At 40.0% G+C, this 24,022-nt stretch overlaps 2 protein-coding genes across 4 annotated transcripts; both read right to left on the reverse strand.

Moving 5' to 3' along the window:
• Positions 1-831: 831 nt before the first annotated feature.
• On the reverse strand, positions 832-20,972 carry LOC101098416 (olfactory receptor 4D2-like). Of its 3 annotated transcripts, none has more exons than XM_045044722.1 (4): positions 18,819-20,972; positions 18,487-18,713; positions 16,457-16,567; positions 832-4,170 (listed from the first exon to the last, which is right to left on the reverse strand). In XM_045044722.1, exon 4 carries the CDS (start codon positions 3,798-3,800, stop codon positions 2,865-2,867), a length of 936 nt encoding a protein of 311 aa, XP_044900657.1. In that variant the 5' UTR covers positions 3,801-4,170; positions 16,457-16,567; positions 18,487-18,713; positions 18,819-20,972; the 3' UTR covers positions 832-2,864. The 3 variants fall into 3 exon arrangements, with proteins under 3 accessions (XP_044900657.1, XP_044900658.1, XP_023100002.1); XM_045044723.1 differs by having other exon boundaries at positions 17,989-18,713; XM_023244234.2 differs by lacking the exons at positions 16,457-16,567; positions 18,487-18,713; positions 18,819-20,972 and adding an exon at positions 6,420-7,195.
• Positions 13,840-16,448, reverse strand: LOC101098667 (olfactory receptor 4D1). The gene has a single exon (XM_003996640.4). The coding sequence runs from the start codon at positions 16,092-16,094 to the stop codon at positions 15,159-15,161; it is 936 nt and encodes a 311-aa protein (XP_003996689.1). The 5' UTR covers positions 16,095-16,448; the 3' UTR covers positions 13,840-15,158.
• Positions 20,973-24,022: the final 3,050 nt, after the last annotated feature.

The raw sequence follows: 24,022 nt of genomic DNA on the forward strand, positions 1-24,022 counted from the left end.
GCAACAGTGTTGATTACTGTGTGGCAGTATCATAGGAAACATCTTTGCAGAAAATGCATGTTCAGGTATTAAGGAATGGTGAGCATCAGATTGGCTACTGATCCTCAAGCCTTCAGGAAAAAACAGTCCTTCTACTACACTTGCAACTTTTCTATAAATCTCAGATTTTTCAAGAAGTTAAAATTTGTTTAAGATAAAAGAAATATGTAGAATATCTTTCTGTCCTCTGTGTAAGAAGCAATTTTTTTTTAAATTAGAGATCAATGAGTTCATATTGAAATGAAAGACTAATATATCCAACTACATTAAAATTAACACCACAGACAGAGACAAATCACACACTGGGAGAAGGTATTGTATATAACATAACCAACAATTGATCAGTAATCAAATTATGTGAGAATTCCCACATTCACTAGAAAAAGTTAAGAGAAAAATTAACGAAAGGCATTCACAGGAAAAGTGAAAGCAATAAAAACATGGAAAGAACCATTAGGGAGGAGAGAAATGCAAATGATTACAGACTACAGAGAAAATATTTTTTACCCATGAAACTGGCAAAAATTAAGATGTCTCAGAATATCAACTGCTAGTAGGATGTGAATTGGTGGGAACACTTAGACACCGCTTATGGACGTGTAATTTGGTACAACAGTTTTGGAAAACAATTTGGCACCGTTTTGTAAAGTTTTATCTTTGAAGATCTTAAAACCTAGCATTTCCATCTCTCTCTCTCTCTCTCTCTCTCTCTGTCTCTCTCTTTCACTCTCTCTCACTCTCCTTTTATAGAAAGAGCAAGAGTGGAGGAGAGGGGCAGAGGAAGAGAAAGAATCTTAAGCAGGCTCCACACTCAACTCAGGGCCCAACACAGGGCCTGATCCCAGAACCCTGGGATCATGACCTGAGCCGAAATCTAAAGTCAGGACGCTCAACCGACTGAGCCACCCAGGCGTCCCAGCAATTCTATTTCAAGGTATAGCCCATAGCTCCTCAACATGGCAACTGGAGACAAATAAGGCAATATTCAAAATAGCACTGTTTTCAATAGCAAAACCAAACAAACAAACCTGGAAACAACCCAAATAAGCTTAAAAATATAATGTTGAGTGGAAAAAGAAGTAAATCCAAGAATATTATGTCCAGTAGGATATTTTCAGAAAGCTCAAAATAAAACAAAACAGAATCAGTATATTTACTGATTATGTAAAAACGTGATAAAAGTGTTTTTGTAAGCAATAGGATGGCAAATGCAAAATTCAAGAAAAGAGTTTCACTGGCGGGGAGAGAGTGAATGTGAGGCAGAGGACCCTGTGGGTAGGTATAAGTTACTGGTAACTTCTATTTCTTAAATCAAGTAGCCTTTCTAGGAGCTCTCATAATGCTATAATGTTCTAGAACTTACATGTATTTTACACATAATCCTTTGTTTGTAACAATTATTATTCTACACTGAAAATGTAATGCAGAAATAATCTGAACATTCATGATATTTTCAAATTTGAAAATAAAATAAAATCATCAAAAAAAGACTGGAAGAAAAAATATTTACATGGTTTGCCCAATGTTTTCTCACATGATTTTTTATTTGATTCTTATAATAAATTTGGGAGGTTTGGAGGTCAGATATTAATTTAAGCAAATTTATTGAAGAAGAAGTCATGAGGCCAAGAGAGGTCAAGTGGTTCATCCCAAGTCATCATCAGTTTGGTAAGTTATGAGTTAGAGATTTTCATTTAAAGCTTAACCTCTAAGTCTTGTGCTATTTCCACCAACCCAGACTCACACCAAAACAGAGTATTGGGAAAAGGGGTCAAAATAAAGAAAATACAATGCTCTTATGGAGAAATGGTGTCATAATAACAGGAAACTGTCCACCAAGAAGGCAGAAATGTGTGAGAGTGTAGCTTTCCAGAATGTTCCTATGAGAATATATCTTACTGTCATAGAAGAGTTCAAATCATCCATCACAAATAAAAATAAGAATATTTCCTTGAAGACATGCCCCTGAATTTGTGCTCGCTCTCTGTTCTCTGTTTCATTCATGGGCATGCTGCATGGCCCTCTGAAGTTCAGCTCCCACCCTCTCCATGCCTCCCTCACCGCACTGAGGAATCGCCACCAAACACTTCCAAAACACTGCTCAACCCATGAAAAAATACATGTCAGGAATAATCATAACAATGACAATAACCCTCACATAGGTTCTATGTAAGGTTGATAAAATATTCTTATACACGTTTTAGATCTTATAACAAATCTGTGAGATTATTGGGACAGATATTGCTTTATGCCAGTTTGGTGAGGAGGAATCCATGAGTTCAAGAGAGGCCAGGCAGCTTATCCAAGGTCAGCAGTCTGGTAACATATGGGTCCAGGGCTCCCAAGCTAAGGCTATGTCTTCAAGGTCTGTGCTTTAACACTCTGGACACAGGTCAAAAGGGGTGCTGGGAAGAGAAGTCAAAACACGTAAACTAGAAGTGCCTTCGCTGGGGGAAATGCCCTCATCACAAGAGGAAACGACCCCCCAAGAAGGGGGAAAGAAGGGTGTAGCTTTCCAGAGTCATGAGAACACTTCTCAATGAGCAAGGGTTTTAGAAACCTGGCACAAGCCTTAGCCACCAAAGGGGACTTTTCCCTTTTTCCCAAAGATCTGAGTCAGTTGCTTAGTTTCAAAGCACTAACTTTCAAAGCACTTAGTTTCAAAGTACTTAGTTTCAAAGTGCTTAGTTTCAAAGCACTAATATCACTTCTATGATGACCTCCACAACATAGGCACAAGCTATGAAGACAGCCAGCAGACACAGTAGCTTTCCCTCCATTTTACAAATGGAACACAAAGCCAGAGAGAAGTGACTCACTCATTGTCACTCCCTCTTACAAACCAGCCGGCGCCTCCCTAGTCTCTTCACTGCTGCCTGCACCTCCTGGTTCCTCAGGGTGTAGATCATGGGGTTGAGCATGGGGGTCATGACCGTGTGGCTGATGGACACAGCCTTGTCCATGGAGAAGGGGGTGAAGGGCCGGGCATAGAGGTAAATGCTTGGAATGAAAACCATAGACACCACGACGATGTGGGTGGTGCAAGTGGAAGCTGCCTTCCTCCTCGCCTGCCCAGAGTGGGACCTCAGCATCACCAGGATGACTGAGTAGGAGGTCAGGAGGAGAAAGAACCAGATGACATCCAGCAGCCCACTGTTGGAGATCATGAGGAACTCCAGGAGGGTGGTGTCAGTGCAGGCAAGTCTCAGCACTTGTGGGACATCACAGTAGAAGTTATCCAGGACGTTGGGGCCACAGAAAGGCAACGGGAGCATCAGAGCCAGTTGGGCAATGGAATGGACGAAACCTACCATCCAGGCTGTCACCACTAGTGCCACACAGAGCTGTGTATTCATGATGGTCACATAGTGGAGGGGTCGGGAGATGGCAACAAGGCGGTCATAGGCCATGACTGAGAGGAAGAAGACCATGGCGCCTCCCAGAAAGTGGAAGAAGAAGATCTGGGCCATGCAGCCCTGGTAGGAGATGGTCTTCTTCTCAGAGAGGAAGTCCACCAGCATCTTTGGGGCAGTGACAGAGGAGAAACAGAGGTCTAAGACAGCCAGATTTCGGAGCAGAAAGTACATGGGTGTGTGGAGCCGTGTGTCTGAGGTCACCGTGACCATGATGAGGAGGTTTCCTACGACAGTGGTGGTGTAGACAATCAGGAACACCAGAAACAGAAAAAGCTGGAGCTCTCGAGTCTGTGAGAACCCCAGGAAGACAAATTCTGATATGCACGTGAGATTCCCTGGTTCCATGGCGTCTCATCCATACACCTAAAGAAAATGAACCATAGGTATACATGCATGAAGTCACTTTTAGTGCTCAGGGCTCAGAGTTGTCCAGCTCCAGATGATGGAGCCTCATGTGTAGACCATATCATTAGGTGCTGATGAAATTGGCTTGTCTGTGGAGAGTTTACAAGTTGGTGCTGTCATATGCATTTGTGACATATCTTTAAAGTCATCCAGAGACATATGCAACCTGCCTTTCAAAGATTCCATGTGATACAATGGTAGAGAGATAGGTGGAGTCCAACAGAACATCAGTAAAATTTCAGGGCTTCTGCCTCCTTGAGATTTGACCTTGATTAAGCTACTTCATCTCTCTGGGTCTCAGTTTCCATATCTGCAATATAGGAATTAAAACATCATCTTTATAGAATGTCTAGAGGATCAAATAAAATAACACATGAAGTTCCTGGAACAGTGCTAGAAATAAATCACTCTGGCAATCACTCTTTTCTGGGTAGTTTCCTCCTCTAAATACATCCTCCCTTCTGCCAGTGTCAATACATTTTTCTAGCAATCATTTTTCATGCAACATTTAACCCATCCTCATTTTATTTTTTTTTTTTCAACGTTTATTTATTTTTGGGACAGAGAGAGACAGAGCATGAACAGGGGAGGGGCAGAGAGAGAGGGAGACACAGAATTGGAAACAGGCTCCAGGCTCTGAGCCATCAGCCCAGAGCCCGATGCGGGGCTCGAACTCACGGACCGCGAGATCGTGACCTGGCTGAAGTCGGACGCTTAACCCATCCTCATTTTAATGGACTGTTCCTGTGTCTATGTTTTTCCTCTGTAATTTAACTGAAAACTCCCAGAGGCAGAAACACAGATCTTTATTTCTGCCCCACGGTGCCCATCTTGGTGGACAGTCAACACTCCAAAAGCATGTGGTGTGGACTAGTGGGTGGGAGAGGAGCTATGGGGTATATAGCCCCTTACCCAGTGAGGCCAGGGAAGTGATGGAGTGTGTGCTGAGACAAGAGAGAGTCCAGAGAGAGAGAGAGAGAGAGAGAGAGAGAGAGAGAGAGAGACTCTCTTGGGGCACCTGGGTGGTTCAGTCAGTTAAGTGTCTGACTCTTGATTTTGGCTCAAGTCATGATCTCACCATCGTGAGAAACACTTACAGTTTGGAGACTGCTTGGGATTCTCTGTCTCCCTCTCTCTCTGCCTCTTCCCTGCTCGCTCAAGTGCCTGTGTGTACTCTCTAAATAAATAAATAAATAAATAAACATTAAAAAAAGTGCATTAAAAATTAGATGATGAATATAGTATGATGGGGACTCAAGGAGATCTTCTGAAAGGAATAAGAAGTTTAGAAGATGTTACTGAATACAAGGGTAGAAGACAAAGGAAGATGTTGAAATAAAAGCAATGGAAATAGACAAAGGAATCAAGGCAGGAGATGAAGAGAAGGGAGAGGGAGGAACAGAGCAGGTGAAGGAAGGGAAAATGGGGAGGTGGTGGGCAACGGAGGGGGCAGGGAATGGTGTCAAAGGTGGAGAAGAAGGTGGAAGGAAAGAGATGGAGGGGCACAAGGTTAGGGGTGGGTGGCCTCCCCACTCCTGCCCTGTCTCAGTCCTGTTGTCTCTCACATGCCTATTGAGATCCATTGTGTATTAAAGGTCATTTTAATCTCATCCTTCTGCTTCCATTTGCTTCCACTGCAGTCTGGTTCTATAAGACAGTCAATGAGACCTTTCTAAACTCATGTCTGATCACGTTTCTCTCCCATTATAATCTTTCAATGACTGCCTAGAGCTCACAGCTTAAAACTCCAACTCTTAGAAGCTGTCTCACAGGTTTTGTGGATTTATATACAGAGTTGAAACATGCTTACAGTAGTGCCTGCAACTCCCTATCGGCATGTCACACAAGGCTATGAAATGTAGCCTTCATCTGCCTTTGTAATCAATACCCCTGTTACCCAGGAACAGAATGCCATTCAAGAAATTCATAGCTTCTCACATGTGCCATATGCTCAGTTATTTCCATAGCCTTGGTAATGAGTTCTGTTTCCTGAAATATCTTCTACTACCTTCTCAACCTAGAAGGACTCAGATATCACCTTCTTGTGACTCCTCTCCATATCTCTCCCATGCAGAATTAATCCCTTCTTTTTCTGGGTTCCAATAATGTTTTATAAATACCTACATTATAGCACCTTCCACGTTCTTTTTTTGTCCCTCTAAACTAGATTGTAAATTCAGTAAATTAGCTCCAGCACCTCTAACAGCAACCCTGATCTAGCAGTTGCTCAAAACTTATTTGCTAACTTAATGTATGAGTAAGTATGTGACCTGGTTTTATGCAACTAGGTGGGGGATTGTGTGGTGCGCTTCCTCACGCTCAGCCCTCAGCACCCTCCATCCCTGCTTGGTTGTTAAAAGCCGAGCTTTCCACATGCAACCTGAGGCATCTGTTTTCATCACAGTTCCCCTGAATAACTTCCCGAGACTCTCCTCACACTTTAGACTTACTACCATCAAGTCTATGTCATTTGACATATTCTCTCCATGTTCCAGTAAGTGGTTCTGGGTCCTTCTTGCAGCTGATTTATCTACAGATGAGAAAACCTTGGTCTCTCACCTTCCTTCAGTCCAGAACCGGAGAAAGTCCTCAGGTCTTACATTGTCTTGGAGAGCCTTTTCCTGCAGCATCAGGTCCCTGGTCACTGCCCACACATCACGTGTGACAGCGGGGGTGACCCTAGGGAAAGAGGGCATATCCTCAGGGAGACGCTATTGGACTGGGCTCCGCACAGGAAGCAGAGCTGGGCTGATTCTTGCCCGATTCCCGCTGGAGGCAAGGGAACAATGGGAGTTGTTAAAAAGTTTCTAAATGTCTCAAAAACACTTACTCTCTCAGAGGTCTTCCTTGGGGGCCAAAAGTACCAAGGACATTGAAAATTTTAGAAATTTTCAGGATGTAGGATTTTCAGGCCACTGTCTAAAAGGATGAGAGTCTCTTCCAAAGAAATGGACTCTGGGAGTGTTAGACAAACCCAATTGTTAGACCAGTGATTCTTACCCTTAAAAGAATCCCCTGGAGATCATGTGAAAAGATAGATTAGTGTGTCCCCGAGGCCCCAGACTTTCTCACTCAGTTGGTCAATAATAGGGCCAAGATTTTGCATTTTGAACAAGTTCTTAGATAATGCTGATGTTCCTGTTTCTAGGGCCACACATTCAGCACCACTGACTGTTCTCTCTCTCGTGCGTGTGTGCAGAATCATCAAGCTAACTGTTTTGATTTCTTTCTCTCTTCTTCTCCTCTCCTCCTTCTTCTCTTTCTCCTTTTCCTTCTACTTTTAAACTTAATTGATCTTTATTTACAGAAAGTCATAAGTGGGGAAATGTTTGTATGCTACAATAGGAACTTATTACATTATTATTTATTATTAATATTAATATTATTTTAATTAATTAATTAATATATAATATATTTATATATTATATAATATATAATATAATTAATATTATATAATATTATATATAATATAATATAATATAATATAATTAATATATATTAATATATTATAATATATTATATTAATTAATTATATTAATTAATTAATATTATAATATAATATAATAAATATATATTATAATTATATGTATAATATAATATAATAATATATATTATATATTATATATATTATTATGTATATTATATATTTTTTGTATATTATATATATTTATATATATTATATATTATATATATTTATATATAATATATTATATATTATATGTACATTATATAATATATAATATAATATAATATAATTAATTAATAATATTAATATTATTTATTATTATAAAATATTCCTTATTAAATAGGAACAATATTAAAAATCTTGTCCTTTATTTTACCAACCAGACCCCCCACCCCCATGTTGACTTACCAACTGTATCCAGGTCTACTCACATTATCTATAGAATGCTAGCATTTTTTACATGTGAATTATTATTACTTCTAACATGAGGATTGGTGCAAGAAACCCCTATATTTTCTCATTATGAAAACAGATCAAAACTGGAATTGACTGCCATTGTAAACTTGACGTGCCATAAAACCTGATTTCTTAGAGCTCTCTGATCTACATAGCATTTCCAGGTTACTCTAAATTCTTTCATTGCAAATGTTTACACTTGGCTAAATAAAGTATCTGCCTCTGGTAGACAAGAATACCATGTGAAGATTTTCCACATTCAAGAGATGTAGATTAAAAAACAAACAGGGGCGCCTGGGTGGCTCAGGTCATGATCTCACAGTTCGTGAGTTTGAGCCCCGCATTGGGCTCTGTGCTGACAGCTCAGAGCATGGAGCCTGCTTTGGATTCTGTGTCTCCCTCTTTCTCTCTGCTCCTCCTCTGTTCACACTCTGTCTCTATGTCTCTCAAAAATAAATAAAACATTAAAAAAATTTTTTTAAACAAACAAACCACTAATTCTCATTTAGAGCTTCAGTCCATTTTAAAATATAGTCATGTGAAAAAGTGGTCTGGATTGATTCTGGGGAAGGAGACAGGACTTGTGTATTTTGTTGATTATCATGTGGGTGATTTTAAGTTCTGATTCTGGCTTAGCTTTCGCTAAGAGAAAGCTGATATGTTCCAATTAATATATTTCCCCTGTCAGGGCACATACGGGTCTGCGGAATGCCCTCCAAACCTAATCTCTTCACCACTGCATCCACTAGCCAATGTAATGAATTCCAAAGACCAGATGGCAGGAATGGAGTATTTACACTAAAGACCTAGTCACAGAAAACTGAACTGAGAAAAGTATTTCCCTATGCACTATATACCCAAGAAAATAAATATTTGTCAGATTTAACTGTTGTTACAACTTCAAACTTAAATGGATGCAGGATACATACAGAAGGAATTTCATTTATATTCTCATTGAGGGGACCCCGCATCTCTGGTAATTAGTTATTCTTACATTATGGTGGTAGGTTTTATATGTCAACTTGACTAGTCTATAGTTCCCAGTTATTCAATCAAACACTAACCTAGGAGTTGCTGTGAAGGTACTTTGCACATGTGATTGATGTCTATACTCAGTTGATTTTTTAAATGTTTACATATCTATTTTGAGAGAGAGCTTACACATGCGTGCATATACCTGCAAGTGAGTGGGGGATGGGCAGGATGAGAGAGAGAGAGAGAGAGAGAGAGAGAGAGAGAGAATCCCAAGCAGGCTCCATGCTCAGCGCAGAGCCCAACATGGAGCTTGATCTCACAAATCGTGAGATCATGACCTGAGCCAAAATCAAGAGTCAGATGCTTAATGGACTGAGATACCCAGGTGCCCCATAATCAGTTGATTTTAAGTAAAAGAGAATTTCCTAAATAATCTGGACGTGCCTGATTCAATGAGTTAAAAAACCTTGGGGGCAGAACTGAGGTTTTCTTGAAAGTGTTCTGGACTGCAGCTTCAGCTCATACAGAGTCCTCTCCTGCACTTTCTGATGCCCATCCTGTGCATTTCTACTGGCCCAGGGTTCAGTCTCACATCATGTAAGCCAATTCCTTGCAATAAATCTCTTAATATACATATATCTATATCTGACTGGTCCTGTTGCTCTGGTGGAACCCTGACCAATACACCCCCTTTTATGGATCAAACATAAAATAAAAACACATCTTATGCGAGGTTGATTGAGGTCTTTTCCTCCTCATACATCAAACATCCCTGAACTTGATTATAAATACAACTGGAATGGCAAGATGGACGGATTAATAAGGCTGAGAAGTGAAGTATTCTTTGAGCCAGACCCAATCTACAACCACTGAGCATAACACATAGAGAAGATGATGGGGCGCCTGGGTGGCTCAGTTGGTTAAGCATCCAACTCTTGATTTTGGCTCAGGTCGTGATCTCACACTCATGAGTTTGAGCCTGGCGTGGGGCTCAGCACAGAGCATGGAGTCTGCTTGGGATTCTCTCTCTCCCTCTCTCTACTCCTCCCCACTCGTGCTCTCTGTCTCTAAGAATAAATAAACTTAAAAAAAAAAAACAGTTGAGTCATTGTGTTGTACACCTGAAACTAATGTAATATTGTGTCAGTTGAGTATAGTTACACTCAAATAGAAATTTTATAAAGAAACCAGAATGTTTACTCTTTTTATCTGTCTATCTATCTATCATCTATCTATTTATTTAATTTATTTCTTTTGAGAGAGAGAGAGAGAGAGCATGAATGAGCAGGGGAGGGGCAGAGAGAGGGGGAGAGAGAGAAAAGAGAGAGAGAGAGAGAGAGAGAGAGAGAGAGAGAGAGAGAATCCCAAGCAGGCTCCATGCTGTCAGTTCAGAGCCCAACGTGGGGCTCAATCTCACAAAATATCAGATCATGACCTGAGCCAAAATTAGGTGTTGGGTGCTTAACCGACGATCCACCAGGCACCCCCTGATTTTTTTAATCTATCACTGAAATAATTTACAGCCTTCCATCAACAACTTCTAAGAGATCTGTATCTGTTTTCACTAATCCTATGTAAACAAAGTGACTAAAAAGCATTACTTGACTAAACCTGATTATTTAGACTCTAAGGAACCTGATAACTACAGTAAAACTTTGGATTGCAAGTAACTTGTTCTGCAAGTGTTCCACAAGATGAGCAAACATTTCTAATAAATTTTAACTTGATAAACAAGCGATGTCTTGCAATATGAACAATACATGATGCCAGATGTCACCTGATCACAACTGAGCCAATGGTTCTTCCCTCTTTCTCTCAATCTCTCTCTCTGTCATGCTGCATGCTTATGGATGATCAGCTCCCATGCGCAGATGCTTGGTCTCAGGCTGTGGTGTCTGGCAGAAATCAGTGATTTTTCAGAACATTGGGTGGTGCCTAAACTGGCATTAGTGTATTTTTTGTCACCTCAAAGTACCTATGGACAGTCCTTTGCTTTTACATAGAAGAGCAAGCTTAGGAATGATTTGCTTCATTCTAGGTCAGGCTGCCTGCAGATATAGACCCTTTCTTCTGCCTTATTGCCAGTTACATTATATACAGTATATGACAAGTGTTTAATACTGTACTGTAGTCAACATCCGTGCAAGTGTACACAATGGCCCCCAGGCAGGAAAAGATTGAGAAGAAAGGTGGCAAGAAGGAGATGATTACGGTGGAAGTTAAGAAGGAAATCGTTGAGAAGTACAAACAAGGTATGCAAATGGCTGAAATTGCAAGATTTTATAAGATGTCTACGTCTGCATCTCGTCTGCAGAGGAGGAGGGGGAAAAAGCAGAGGAATCCCTCACTTCAGATGAGATTAGGGAGATGTGTAAATTGTGGGAAACAGTGAAAATTTTTGTAGTAAAGCACCACCCAAATAAGGCTGTAGCAGTGTGAACGATGAATCTGTTTAACGACAATGCAATTCACATTTCCACGAAATCCTTGAAAGAAGGCAAAAGCAAGTGTCATTGGATAGGTTCCTTGTTAAAGTTGCATGAAAAGAAAAAGGTTCCACTGAGCCAATAGGTAGCAGTGATTCCATTAGTGATAGTGAAAATCATCCTACACAATAACCCCCCTCTCTCTTGTCTCCCTCACACCAACCAGGAAGGTTTTCAAAGGTAAGTGCAGGCTCATTTTTTATTTTTCTTTATTATTTTGTACTATATAACAGTATTGTAATCATTTTTATGTGAATATTTTGGGGTTGTGGAATGAATCATCTGAGTTTCCATTATTATGGGGAAATTCGCTTTGATATGTAAGTGCTTTGGATTACGAGCATGTTTCCAGAATGAATTATGCTAGCAAACCAAAGTTTTACTGTATCTTGGTTTAATTTAAAAGTATTGATGGGAAGATTCCAACTTATACTACAAATCTGTAGTAATCAAACAATATGATACAGGCAAAAAATAGACACATAGATCAATGGAACAGAACAGAAAACCCAGAAATCAATCCACAATTGTATGGTCAATTAATCTTCAACAAAGCAGGAAAGAATATCCAATGGGAAAAAGACAGTCTCTTAAACAAATGGTGTTGGGAAAACTGGACAGTAACATGCAAAAGAATAAAATTGGCCCACTTTCTTACACCATACACAAAAGTAAACTCAAAGTGGATTAAAGATCTAAATATGAGACCTGAAACTATAAGAATCCTAGAAGAGAGCACAGACAGTAATTTCTCTGACATCACTCATAGCAACATTTTTCTAGATATGTCTCCTGAAGCAAGAGAAACAAAAGTAAAAATGAATTATTGGGACTACATCAAAATAAAAAGCTTCTGCATAGCAAAGGAAACCATCAACAAAACTAAAAGACAATCTACTGAATGGGAAAAGATATTTGCAAATCACATATCCAACAAAGGGTTAGCATCCAAAATATATAAAGAACTTACACAACTCAACACCAGAAAAACAAATAATCCAATTAAAAATAGGCAGAAGACATGAACACACATTTCTCTAAAGAAGACATCCAGATGGTCAACAGACACGTGACAAGATACTCTACATCACTAATCATCAGGGAAGTGCAAATCAAAACCACAATGAGATATCACCTCATACTTGTCAGAATGGCTAAAATAAATAATTTTAAAAAACAAGAAACAACAAGTGCTGATGAGGATGTGGAAAAAGATTCCATGTACTCTGGCAGGAATGCAAACTGGTGCAGCCACTGTAGAAAACTGCATGGAGTTTCCTCAAAAAAAAAAAAAAAAAAATAGAACTACCTTATGATCCAGTAATTGCACTACTGGTTATTTATCCAAAGAATACAAAAACACTAATTTGAAAGGATATATGCACCCCTATATATATATATATATATATATATATATACTCCAACCCCAAAATATAGGTATATATATATATATATATATATATGTGTGTGTGTGTGTGTGTGTAGGTATATATATAGGTGTGTGTGTGTGTATATATATATATATATATACATGAATATTTTTCATCCATAAAAAAATTAAATCTTGCAATTTGCAGCAACATGGATGGAGATAGAGAGTATAATGCTAAGCAATATAAGTCAGTCAGAGAAAGACACATATCATATGATTTCACTCATATGTGGAATTTAAGAAACAAAACAAAGTAACAAAGGGAAAAAAAAAGAAACAAACCAAAAACCAGACTCTTAACTCTAGAGAACAAACTGATGGTTACCAGAGGGGAGGTCAGTGTGGGAATAGGTAAAATAGGTGAAGGGGATTAAGCACACTTACTGAGTAACGTCTAGAATTGTTGAATCACTGTATTATATACTTGAAACTAACTAAACACTCTATATTAACTATACTGAAATTGAAATTTAATAAAAAGTATTGATGGAAAGTAAAAAAAAAATAATTTTAAATAGGAATGTGTGGAGGAACTAATATTAATTAAATGCCTACTATATACCAAGTACTGTATTGGAATTTTACGTTTACCTCACTGACCCACACAACACTGTGAGGAAATACAGCTAAATTTTATAGCTAAAGAAGTAGAGATTCAATGATGTCCAAAAGGAGCACAGCCAGCAGGAGTTAAAGCCTGGATGGAATGCCATGGCTTCAAATCCTGTTATTGTCTCACTATACAATTTAAGACAGCATCAGAACATGGGGAAAGTTTTAATTAAAGCCATTAAAAAAATTTTGAGTAACCTTTACACCCAATGTGGGGCTCAAGAGATCCTGAGATCAAGAGTTGCACGCTCTACCTACTGAACTGGCCAGGCAACCCACAAAAAAATATCCGAACCACTGTTCGGTACCTATAGTACCTAATATCTGAAATGGGGAATTAACTCTTCTCTAAAACATTTGTATTTTACGAAAGTATGCATATATGTAAATATTCCAATTCTCCACATGATAAAATTATAAAAAAGCCATCTGTCTTACTAGAAAATTTCTGGGGGCGCCTGGGTGGCTCAGTTGGTTAAGCGTCTGACTTCAGCTCAGGTCGTGATCTCACAGTTCGTGGGTTTGAGCCCCACGTCGGACTCTGGGCTGATAGCCTAGAGCCTGGACCCTGCTTCAAATTCTGTGTCTCCCTCTCTCTCTCTGACCCTCCCTTGCTCTCACTCTGTCTCTCAAAAATAAATGAACGTTAAAAAAAATTTACAAAAAAGAAAGTTTCTGTTAACCAGAATTCCCAGAGCTCTTTTTAAATTTAAGCCGTTATGAACAACGTATTTTATATTTTTTTCCTCTACATTCTTTATAGTGAGAGACATTGCACCTAACCATTTAGTGTTAGTTTATATCTGAGTCACATTTACATCATAAACATAGCATAACTTCAGTAAGAGATGTCTTAAATTCTCATGGAGATACCTATGTTCATCAAAAGGGGATATGTCTCCACAAGTCAGTTCAGAATTGAGTATCTCGTGTTGTGAAATGATCACCTGTAAGATAAATCTGAGGAAATTCTCGCCATTTCTTTCCTTTAGGTCAATGTTATAGATTATAATTAGAATTTCTATGCTTCCTACCATCCTTAGAATTGATGTTCTGGATCACATAAAAGTAAAATTTTCATAAATTAAAAAAGTGATTCAAGATCACTTTTTAAAAAATAAAACCAGTAAGTGACTTCTGATCATTTATAAATGGAATCAATAGATTGAAAGGCCACAGGAAAATTGACAACCATCAATGAATGCAAAGACATAGCTGAGTAAAGTTACAGAACTCCAAAGATAAAGAAAGAAGATTAAAAGCAGGGAACCGAAAAGAGTGTTATTGTTCCAGGATTAAGATGAAATTTTTCACCATTTATCACAGATATTCATCCATAGCCGAGGAACTCTTTAGGTTTTCCCTTGTGTTTGTAGGAGATCCTGAGTTTCAAATCCCACCCATAGCCCTACCTCTAAACTTGGAGTCAGAGGAACCAAGTCCCGGCCAGGCTCTGCCACTCGCTATTCATCGTTGAGCAAGTCACTTCTCTCTGAGTTCTCTCATTTGTTAAAGCATTTAATACAATAATAATAATAACACATCCACTATCAGTTTTATGAGAATGAGATAGAAGCGAGAAAGTGCCCAATACAGTAACCTGACACAGGTGTGGGTCCATAGAAATATTGATTTCATCTCAAATGTCATACTCTATAAAGACTTTCCTCCACTTTTCACATGGGAAAACAGAAGTTCAGAGGGAAGACTTGTCATTTTAAAGTGAAGATATTTAAATTTTTTAATGTTTTTATTTGAGGGGGGAGGGGCAGAGGCCCACGACCCTGGGATCATGACCTGAGCCAAAACTGAGAGTTGGACACTCAACCAACTGAGCCACCCAGACACCCCTGAGTCAAGATATTTTAAGTTCACTCCCTGTTACATATCACTAGACGCTTGCCTAATCTCTTCATGGCTGCCTGCATCTCCTGGTTCCTCAGAGTATAGATCATGGGGTTGAGCATGGGGGTCATGACCGTGTAGCTGATGGACACAGCCTTGTCCATGGGGAAGGGGGTGAAGGGCCGGGCATAGATATAGATGCAGGGAATGAAGATCATAGACACCACAATGATGTGGGTGGTGCAGGTAGAAGCTGCCTTCTTCCTCGCCTGCTCTGAATGGGACCTCAACATCACCAGGATGACTGTGTAAGAAATCAGAAGGAGAAGGAACCAGATGAGGACCAGCATTCCACTGTTGGAGATCATGAGGAACTCCAGGAGGGAGGTGTCAGTGCAGGCAAGTCTCAGCACTTGTGGGATGTCACAGTAGAAGTTATCCAGAACATTGGGACCACAAAAAGGCAAGGGGAGCATCAAAGCCAGCTGGACAATGGAGTGAACAAATCCCCCTAACCAAGCAGCCACCACTAGCCCCACACAGAGCTGAGTGTTCATGATGGTGACATAGTGGAGGGGCCGGGAGATGGCTATGTAGCGGTCATAAGCCATCACTGAGAGAAAGAAGACAGTCCCACCTCCCAAGAGGTGAAAGAAGAAGATCTGAGTCATGCAACCCTGGTAGGAGATGGTCTTGACCTCATGAAGGAAGTCCACCAGCATCTTTGGAGAAGTGACAGTGGAATAACAGAGGTCTATGACAGCCAGGTTTCGGAGCAGAAAATACATGGGCATGTGGAGCCGGCAGTCAAAAGTCACTGTGACCATGATAAGGAGGTTTCCCACAACAGTGGTGACATAGACAAATAGGAACACCAGGAACAGGAATTTCTCAAGGTCCCGGGTCTGTGAGAATCCTAAGAGGATAAACTCTGACACCCTTGTGATATTCTGTGCTTCCATGGGCTCTTCCCCACATGCCTAAGGGAAAACCGTGCAAAACAAAAATTATGAAAATTCCATTGTTTTCCTTCGGAGAGTAAGGAATTGGTTGATCAAAGTCACTGTTGAATATATTTCAAGATGGAGTTTAGGGGAGCCTTCCATGGAGATAAATACATTTTCAAGGCTCTCACAGACTTATCTCCCTAACCACACCCTACGATGTATTACAGACATTTATGGATCTTTTCCCCTTTGTATCACTGTCCTCATCCATGGGTTTCAAGTCTGATTCACACCAGATGTGCCCAATGCCTTGTGAACTACAGGCTCCCCAAATACAATGAATCAATGAATGAATGAATAAACATATCAGCAAATACCTGTGACCACAAACGTCATCAACCCGGATGCATAAATCTTGAGAGGATATAAAAACTAAACACATAGATGCTTTTTCCTGGCAGGGATTTGAAGAGCTGCATGATTCACTGCTGAAGGAAGAGAGGTGTGGATTAGAAGAGATTGTCATGTCCTAATTCGGAAACAAATGTAAAGCAAACAAGCAGATGATCTTGGCTGAAGCTGGGCTGGGATGATTGGCACTTCTCAAACTTTTCCACATAAAAACTCCTCTAACGGTATTTGTTGCCATGGGGCCATCTGTGGGGGTAATTCAAATCAGCCCAGGACAAATGCAAAAATTCCTTGAACTCTCAAGCTTTATATTTTAACACTTACGTAACTTTCTATTATACACATATCTCTAGACAATCTTTGAGAAGCTTTTTAAAATTTAAGTATTGTGGCTTGTAAACTTTGCTAAGGCCAAGGTGTTATAGAAAATATAAGGTAAAGAAGAAATCAATTTCTTTAGTTCAGTAAGTGAAAGTTCCAGAAGGACATTCACTTGAAAAATAAACTGAGTTCTTTAATATTAAAACCCATTCACTTGAGTTACATTTTCTAAAATTGTTTTCTCTAATCGTTCAGGAAAATTTGCCCTGAGGCCCCACCCTGTGAAGATAATAGAACAGAACAAGATTTCTCCTCCCTGGTTCCCACCTAATATATGGGAAGGACAGCAGTAATTGCACTGAGGTACTTTTCACAGGGAATTGAATGAATATGTGTGAAAAGATTTCTACTAGCAAATATGAAACAGAATTATCTCTGAAATTATCTGTGAGGTATTACAGTATTGAAAGTACTGTCATGTTTATATTATCTAAAACTCACATTTGTCCCCAATATTTGTGTAAAAGCTGTGTTCCAGGAAGATTCACTCTGTTTATTCTGTGGCTTCACCAACTTCCAGCATAAAACTATTTGAAAAATGTCCCCATGGATAACTAAGAACCCCTGTAAGCCTTTTGGTGGGAAATGATGTGATGAGACAGAGTTAAAATAGGCTTATCCCAGCACACTAGGGATAAGCCCCGAGACAGGCGAAAGTGGAGCTGGCACTCCAGGGGTGTTGTCAGAGCAACCCCAACAGAGGATCATATGTCTTTGTCTCTGGCTTTGTGTCCTTGCTCTACCACATGGTGTCAAGGTCAATCTGGGTGGGCAGCAGTTTAAATGGCCTTGTTTGACCTCTCTGAGAAAGTTCCTGACCTCCTAACTCTTTACCCGAATCCCAACCCTCCCACCTGATCATGGATTCTAAAATGCCAACAGCACAGTTTTATTATCCTTGTTTTTATCTTTATCCCTATTAAGATTTATGCCCCATTAAGGCACTTTTATATCCCTTTATCAGTCAGAAATACACACTGTGTAACGTCAACTTCCTAAAAGACATTTTCCCTCTAGATCCAAACTTTCAAAAATTTTCCCTGGTTCTTCATTGCCTACAAGAAAGAATTCACACTTACATGAGTTTTCAAGGGCTTCCACACAAACTGGGTCCTACCTTTCTTTGCACACCCATCTGTCACTTAGCAGTAGTTGAGGTAGTAAACGTTTCTTGCACTCGTAGCAGGAATCGTTGTCGTTGTAGTAGTAGACATTTACTGCATGTTTACTATGTGCTAGGCACTATGCTAAGAATTTCATAAACATTAGCCTGTTTAATTCTCATATAATCTTTGCATGCTTATAAAATACAGTAAATTCTATTAATTATCCCCACTTTACAGATGGGTAATCTAAGCCTTCAAGTTGGTAAATAGTTTGCCGCAGGTCACACAGAGTGAGTGGCAGAGCTCTGCTACTCCGGGACTCTGACCCAGGTCTGATTAGTCCCAGAATCTGCACTCCTAACTACTATTCTCTTCCTACTTGCTCCCTGATGAGAACCCTTGGCTTCAACCAAACTGATCTCCTCTTCAGTTCCTTAGGCATCAGAGCATTTCATCAGGCCAGTGCCCCACCTGGATTTCCTTCCCATCTTCACCTATCTGAATCTCACCTTTCCTTCAAGGCCCAAGAGTAGCCAATCCATAACACTATCATGGACTAGTATTTTTCCATGAGGATGGTTCTATTTTCTCGCTTGTGTTTGTAATTTCACTGCAAGTCTGATATGTCGAGTGCTACACAGTTCCTTAGGGTGCACATAGCCTTTCTCATAGATGGTTCCCAAAAGAATGCTTGGCGGCTTGATGGTGGGCGGAGTGCTGGCATGGGCCCCGAGCACTGTGGGAGGTGAGAAGAGAGGGAGTAGCCATCGAATGAAAGAGTTCAGTTCAAGGGAATTTGAAAGGAACCCAAAATCCTAATTCCCAGCATCGCCACACTTACAAAAGCATCATCTTAGCATGGCCAGCATGCTTAGCACAAACTCGTAAGAATCTTTGGAAATGATTCTTCCACCTACATGCAAAGAGAATAGATTTAGATGGAAAATAAAATTAAACAAACAAACAAACAAACAAATAAATAAATAAAGAGATAGATCCCAGACACTTTTCTGTTGTTGCTCAACCTTGTTTCCCATCCCTCTTGCTCTTAGGAAATCCATCCACACGGGACTGAAAGAGAGGAGGGGAGGGAGAAAACGCAATTCCAAAAATGGTGGTGAATCTAGTCTGGGGTCATCTTGGAAGTATAATAGGTTTATTAACACAAGATTTAGGAGAAAGGAGGATAGAGGTATAGCAATAGAGAGGGAATGGAAACTCAGAGTGGGTGGAAGAGGGGATTTAAAGGGAAACATTAGAGGGTGGGAAGTGTGAGATAAAGACCTGGTGTGTTTTCTTCTAGGTGTGGGAAGAAGCTGGAGCATGTGTGTGGGAGATGGGGGAGAAACCAGCTGCATCTATATTCTGCTCTCCCTCCCACCCTCTGTCCTAAATTCTACACAACACATAAGCTAGTACAGACCAAAGTCGTAGTTCCAGATAAAATCAACTGTTCCCCCAATCCCTTTGCCCCAACATTCTTGCCCCACGCTTTCCCTCCACTCCATGTTTGTCTTACAATAGACTTTGCGGGAGTCTTCTCAGTGCTGACTTGTCCATGGGAAGGACACTGGGGCCATCACCTACCTTCAGCCCAAAGTGGCCAAGGGGACTTAGAGCCTCCACCCTCCAGGTCACACTTCTCCCACAGCTCCATTCTTCTCTTGGCCTATCTCAGACCAAGAACACACAGAGGATTGGCCTAATTAAGGGAAGGGACATTCCTCAGGGTACGAAACTTGGGCTTAATTCATGCAGTGAAGCTGGGCTGGGGCTGTTGAGGGCAAGAGCAATGGGAGTTATTAAAAAGTGTGTGAACTGTTGCATCAGATGCACTTTATCATTGAGAAACTGTCTTGGGACCCAACGCTCTGGGGGCGCTGATCATAGGACCATGATGAAGAGGATTAAGAGCCCTTTCAGGAAATGAATTCCCAGGGAGGTTTATAAGAACCAAAGCCTTTCAGGTCAGCACCATGGGCAGTGCAAGGCCTCCACCCTCTGCTACCACCACTGTAACTGAAAAAGTGAACTCTATTCTAGGACACAGTGCAGGTCAGGGCTTCGGTAGAGTAAACTCCAAAGCCTTTTTTCACGTGTCCAACTGTTAAGGTATCTCTCACCCCAGTCTCTGATCTGCTCTCCTCACAGCCAGCGTGACCTTCTCAAAAAAAATTTGGCTAAGTTTACCCTCAAGATATCACTCACATGCCATAAAATTCCCCAATTTAAAGTGCACAACTCAGTGGGCTTTCCCATATTCACAGGTTTGTGTAACCATCACCAGCCACTATCTAACTCCAGGGCACTTTCCTCACTCTGAAAGCAACCTTCTACCCAGCCTGTTCTCTCCCTAGGTCCTGGCAACCACTAATCACCAATCTACTTTTTGTCCCTGCAGATTTGCCTATTTTGGACATTTCGTATAAATGGAGTCATAGAATATGTAGTCTTCTTTCTTTTGGCTTCTTCCTCTGAGCACAATGCTTCCAAGGTTCACCCATGTTGTGTTAGTACTGCACTCCTCTTTACGACTAAATAATACTCCACTTGTGCACATGCCACTTTTGTTTACCACTAGTTAGCTTGTGGACACTTGGCTTGTTTCTATTTTTTGCTATTATGAATAATGCTGCTATTATATAACATTTGTACACATGTTTTTGTGTGGACATATGTTTTCAATTATCCTGAATATGTACCTGGGAGTTGAAATACTGGGTCATATGATAAGTCTATGTTTAACCTTTTAAGGAACTGCTGGTGTGTTTTCCAGCAGCTACACCATCTTCTATTCCCACCAGCAGTGTACAAGCAGGGATAATTTTTACACCAACATTTCTTATTATCTGTCTTTCTATTATAACCATCCTAGTGGGAATAAAGTATTTCATAGTGGTTTTGTTTTAATTTTAATTCCCGTATAGTTAACATTCAGTGTTATATTAGTTTCAAGTGTACAATATAATGATTCAACAATTCCATACATCACCCAGTGCTCATCACAAGTGCACTCCTGGGGCACATGGGTGGCTCAGTCAGTTAAGTGTCTGACTCTTGGTTTTGGCTCAGGTCCTGATCTCACGGTTCATAAGTTCAGTCCCCGCATTGGGCTCCACACTGCTGGTGTGGAGCTTGCTTGGGATTCTCTCTTTCTCCCTCTCTCTCAGCCCCTACCCTTGTGTGATCTCTCTCTCTCTCTCTCAAAATAAATAAATAAAACTTTAAGAAGAACAAAGAACAACAACAACAAAAACTTAATCTCCATCACCTATTTCACTCATTACCCCCCCCCCCAACTCCCCTCTGGTAACCATCAGTTTGTTCTCTATAGTTAAGAGTCTATTTCTTTATCTTTTTTCGAGATTTTATTTTTTGGAGCACCTGGATGGCTCAGTCGGTTGAGGATCCAACTCTTGATCCTTCGGCTCAGCCAGCCGAAATCAAGATCTCATAGTCTTGAGATCTCACAGTCATGAGATCTCACAGTCGTGAAATCAAGCCCTGTGTCAGGCTCTGTGCTAGTGTGGAGCTTGCTTGGGATTCTATGTCTCCCACTCTCTGCCCTCCCCCACTCACTCTTCTCTCTCTCTCTCAAAATAAAGAAATATTTTTTAAAAATTTTATTTTTAAGTAATCTCTACACCAAACGTGGGACTTGAACTTACAACCCTGAGATCAAGAGTTGTGTGCTCTTGACCAACTGAGCCAGCCAGGTGCCCCTAAGAGTCCGTTTCTTGGTTTGTCACTCTCTCTTTTTTCCCTTTGCTCATTTGTTCTGTTTCTTAAATTTTACACATGAGTGAAACCATATGGTATTTGTCTTTCTCTAACTTGCTTAGTATTATACTCTCTATCTCCATCCATGTTGTTGCAAATGGCAAGATTTCATTCTTTTTTATGGATGAATAATATTCCATTGTGTATATTATACATGAGATTTTCTTTATCCATTCATCTACTGATGGATACTTGGGCTTCTTCCACAATTTGGCTAGTATAAATAATGCTGCTATAAACATAGGAGTGCATATATCCCTTTAAATTAGTGTTTTCATATTCTTTGGGTAAATACCCAGTACTGCAATTACTGGATCATAAGGTAGTTCTATTTTTTATTTTTATTTATTTATTTTTACATTTTAATTTTATTTTTAATTTTTTTAAATTTACATCCAAATTAGTTAGAATATAGTGCAACAATGATTTCAGGAGTAGATTCCTTAGTGCCCCTTACCCATTTAGCCCATCCCCCCCTCCCACAACCCCTCCGGTAACCCTCAGTTTGTTCTCCATATTTATGAGTCCTTCTGTTTTGTCCCTCTCCCCGTTTTTATATTAGTTTTGTTTCCCTTCTCTTATGTTCATCTGTTTTGTCTCTTAAAGTCCTTATATGAGTGAAGTCATATGATTTTTGTCTTTCTCTGACTAATTTCACTTAGCATAATACCCTCCAGTTCCATCCACATAGTTGCAAATGGCAAGATTTCATTCTTTTGATTGCCGAGTAATATTCCATTGTGTGTGTGTGTGTGTGCATACCACATCTTCTTTATCCATTCATCCATCGTTGGACATTTGGGCGCTTTCCATACTTTGGCTATTGTTGATAGTGCTGCTATAAACATGGGGGTGCATGTGTCCCTTTGAAACAGCACACCTGTATCCCATGGATAAATGCCTAGTAGTGCAATTGCTGGGTCACAGGGTAGTTCTATTTTTAGTTTTTTGAGGAACCTCCATACTGTTTTCCAGAGTGGCTGCACCAGCTTGTATTGCCACCAACAATGCAAAAGAGATCCTCTTTCTCTGCATCCTCGCCAACATCTGTTGTTGCCTGAGTTGTTAATGTTAGCCATTCTGACAGGTGTGAGGTGGTATTTCATTGTGGTTTTGATTTGTATTCCCCTGATGATGAGTGATGTGGAGCATTTTTTCATGTGTCGGTTGGCCATCTGGTTGTGTTCCTTGGAGAAGTGTCTATTCATGTCTTTTGCCCATTTCTTCACTGGATTATTTGCTTTTTGGGTGTTGAGTTTGATAAGTTCTTTATAGATTTTAGGTATTAATCCTTTATCTGATATGTCATTTGCAAGTGTCTTCTCCAATTCCATCGGTTGCCTTTTAGTTTTGCTGATTGTTTCCTTCGCTGTGCAGAAGGTTTTTTATTTTGATGAGGTCCCAGTAGTTCATTTTTGCTTTTGTTTCCCTTGCCTCCAGAGACGTGTTGAGTAAGAAGTTGCTGTGGGCAAGATCAAAGAGGTTTTTGCCTGCTTTCTCCTCGAGGATTTTGATGGCTACCTGTCTTACATTGAGGTCTTTCATCCATGTTGAGTTTATGTTTGTGTCTGGTGTAAGAAAGTGGTCCAGGTTCATTCTTCTGCATGTCGCTGTCCAGTTTTCCCAGCACCACTTGCTGAAGAGACTGTCTTTATTCCTTTGGGTATTCCTTCTGGTTTGTCAAAGATTAGTTGGCCATACGTTTGTGAGTCCATTTCTGGGTTCTCTATTCTGTTCCATTGATCTGAGTGTCTGTTCTTGTGCCAGTACCATACTGTCTTGATGATTACAGCTTTGTAGTATAGCTTGAAGTCTGGGATTGTGATACCTCCTGCTTTGGTTTTGTTTTTCAAGATTGCTTTGGCTATTCGGGGTCTTTTCTGGTTCCATACAAATTTTAGGATTATTTGTTCTAGCTCTGTGAAGAATGCTGGTATTACTTTAATAGGGATTGCATTGAATATGTAGATTGCTTTGGGTAGTATCGACCTTTTAACAATATTTGTTCTTCCTATCTAGGAGCGTGGAATCTTTTTCCATTTTTTTGTATCTTCTTCAATTTCTTTCATAAGCTTTCTATAGTTTTCAGTGTATAGATTTTTCACCTCTTTGGTTAGATTTATTCCTAGGTGTTTTATGGTTTTTTGTGCAACTGTAAATGGGATCGATTCCTTGATTTCTCTTTCTGTCACTTCATTGTTGGTGTATAAGAATGCAACCGATTTTGACATCCGGATGGCCAACAGGCACATGAAAAGATGTTCA

Source organism: Felis catus, chromosome E1, assembly GCF_018350175.1.
Source record: "Felis catus isolate Fca126 chromosome E1, F.catus_Fca126_mat1.0, whole genome shotgun sequence".
Taxonomy (NCBI): Eukaryota; Metazoa; Chordata; class Mammalia; order Carnivora; family Felidae; genus Felis; species Felis catus.

Excerpts from the sequence above, each read along its gene's own strand:
- LOC101098416 (XM_045044722.1), bottom strand. The coding sequence starts at position 3,800 with ATGGAACCAGGGAATCTCACGTGCATATCAGAATTTGTCTTCCTGGGG.
- LOC101098667 (XM_003996640.4), bottom strand. The coding sequence starts at position 16,094 with ATGGAAGCACAGAATATCACAAGGGTGTCAGAGTTTATCCTCTTAGGA.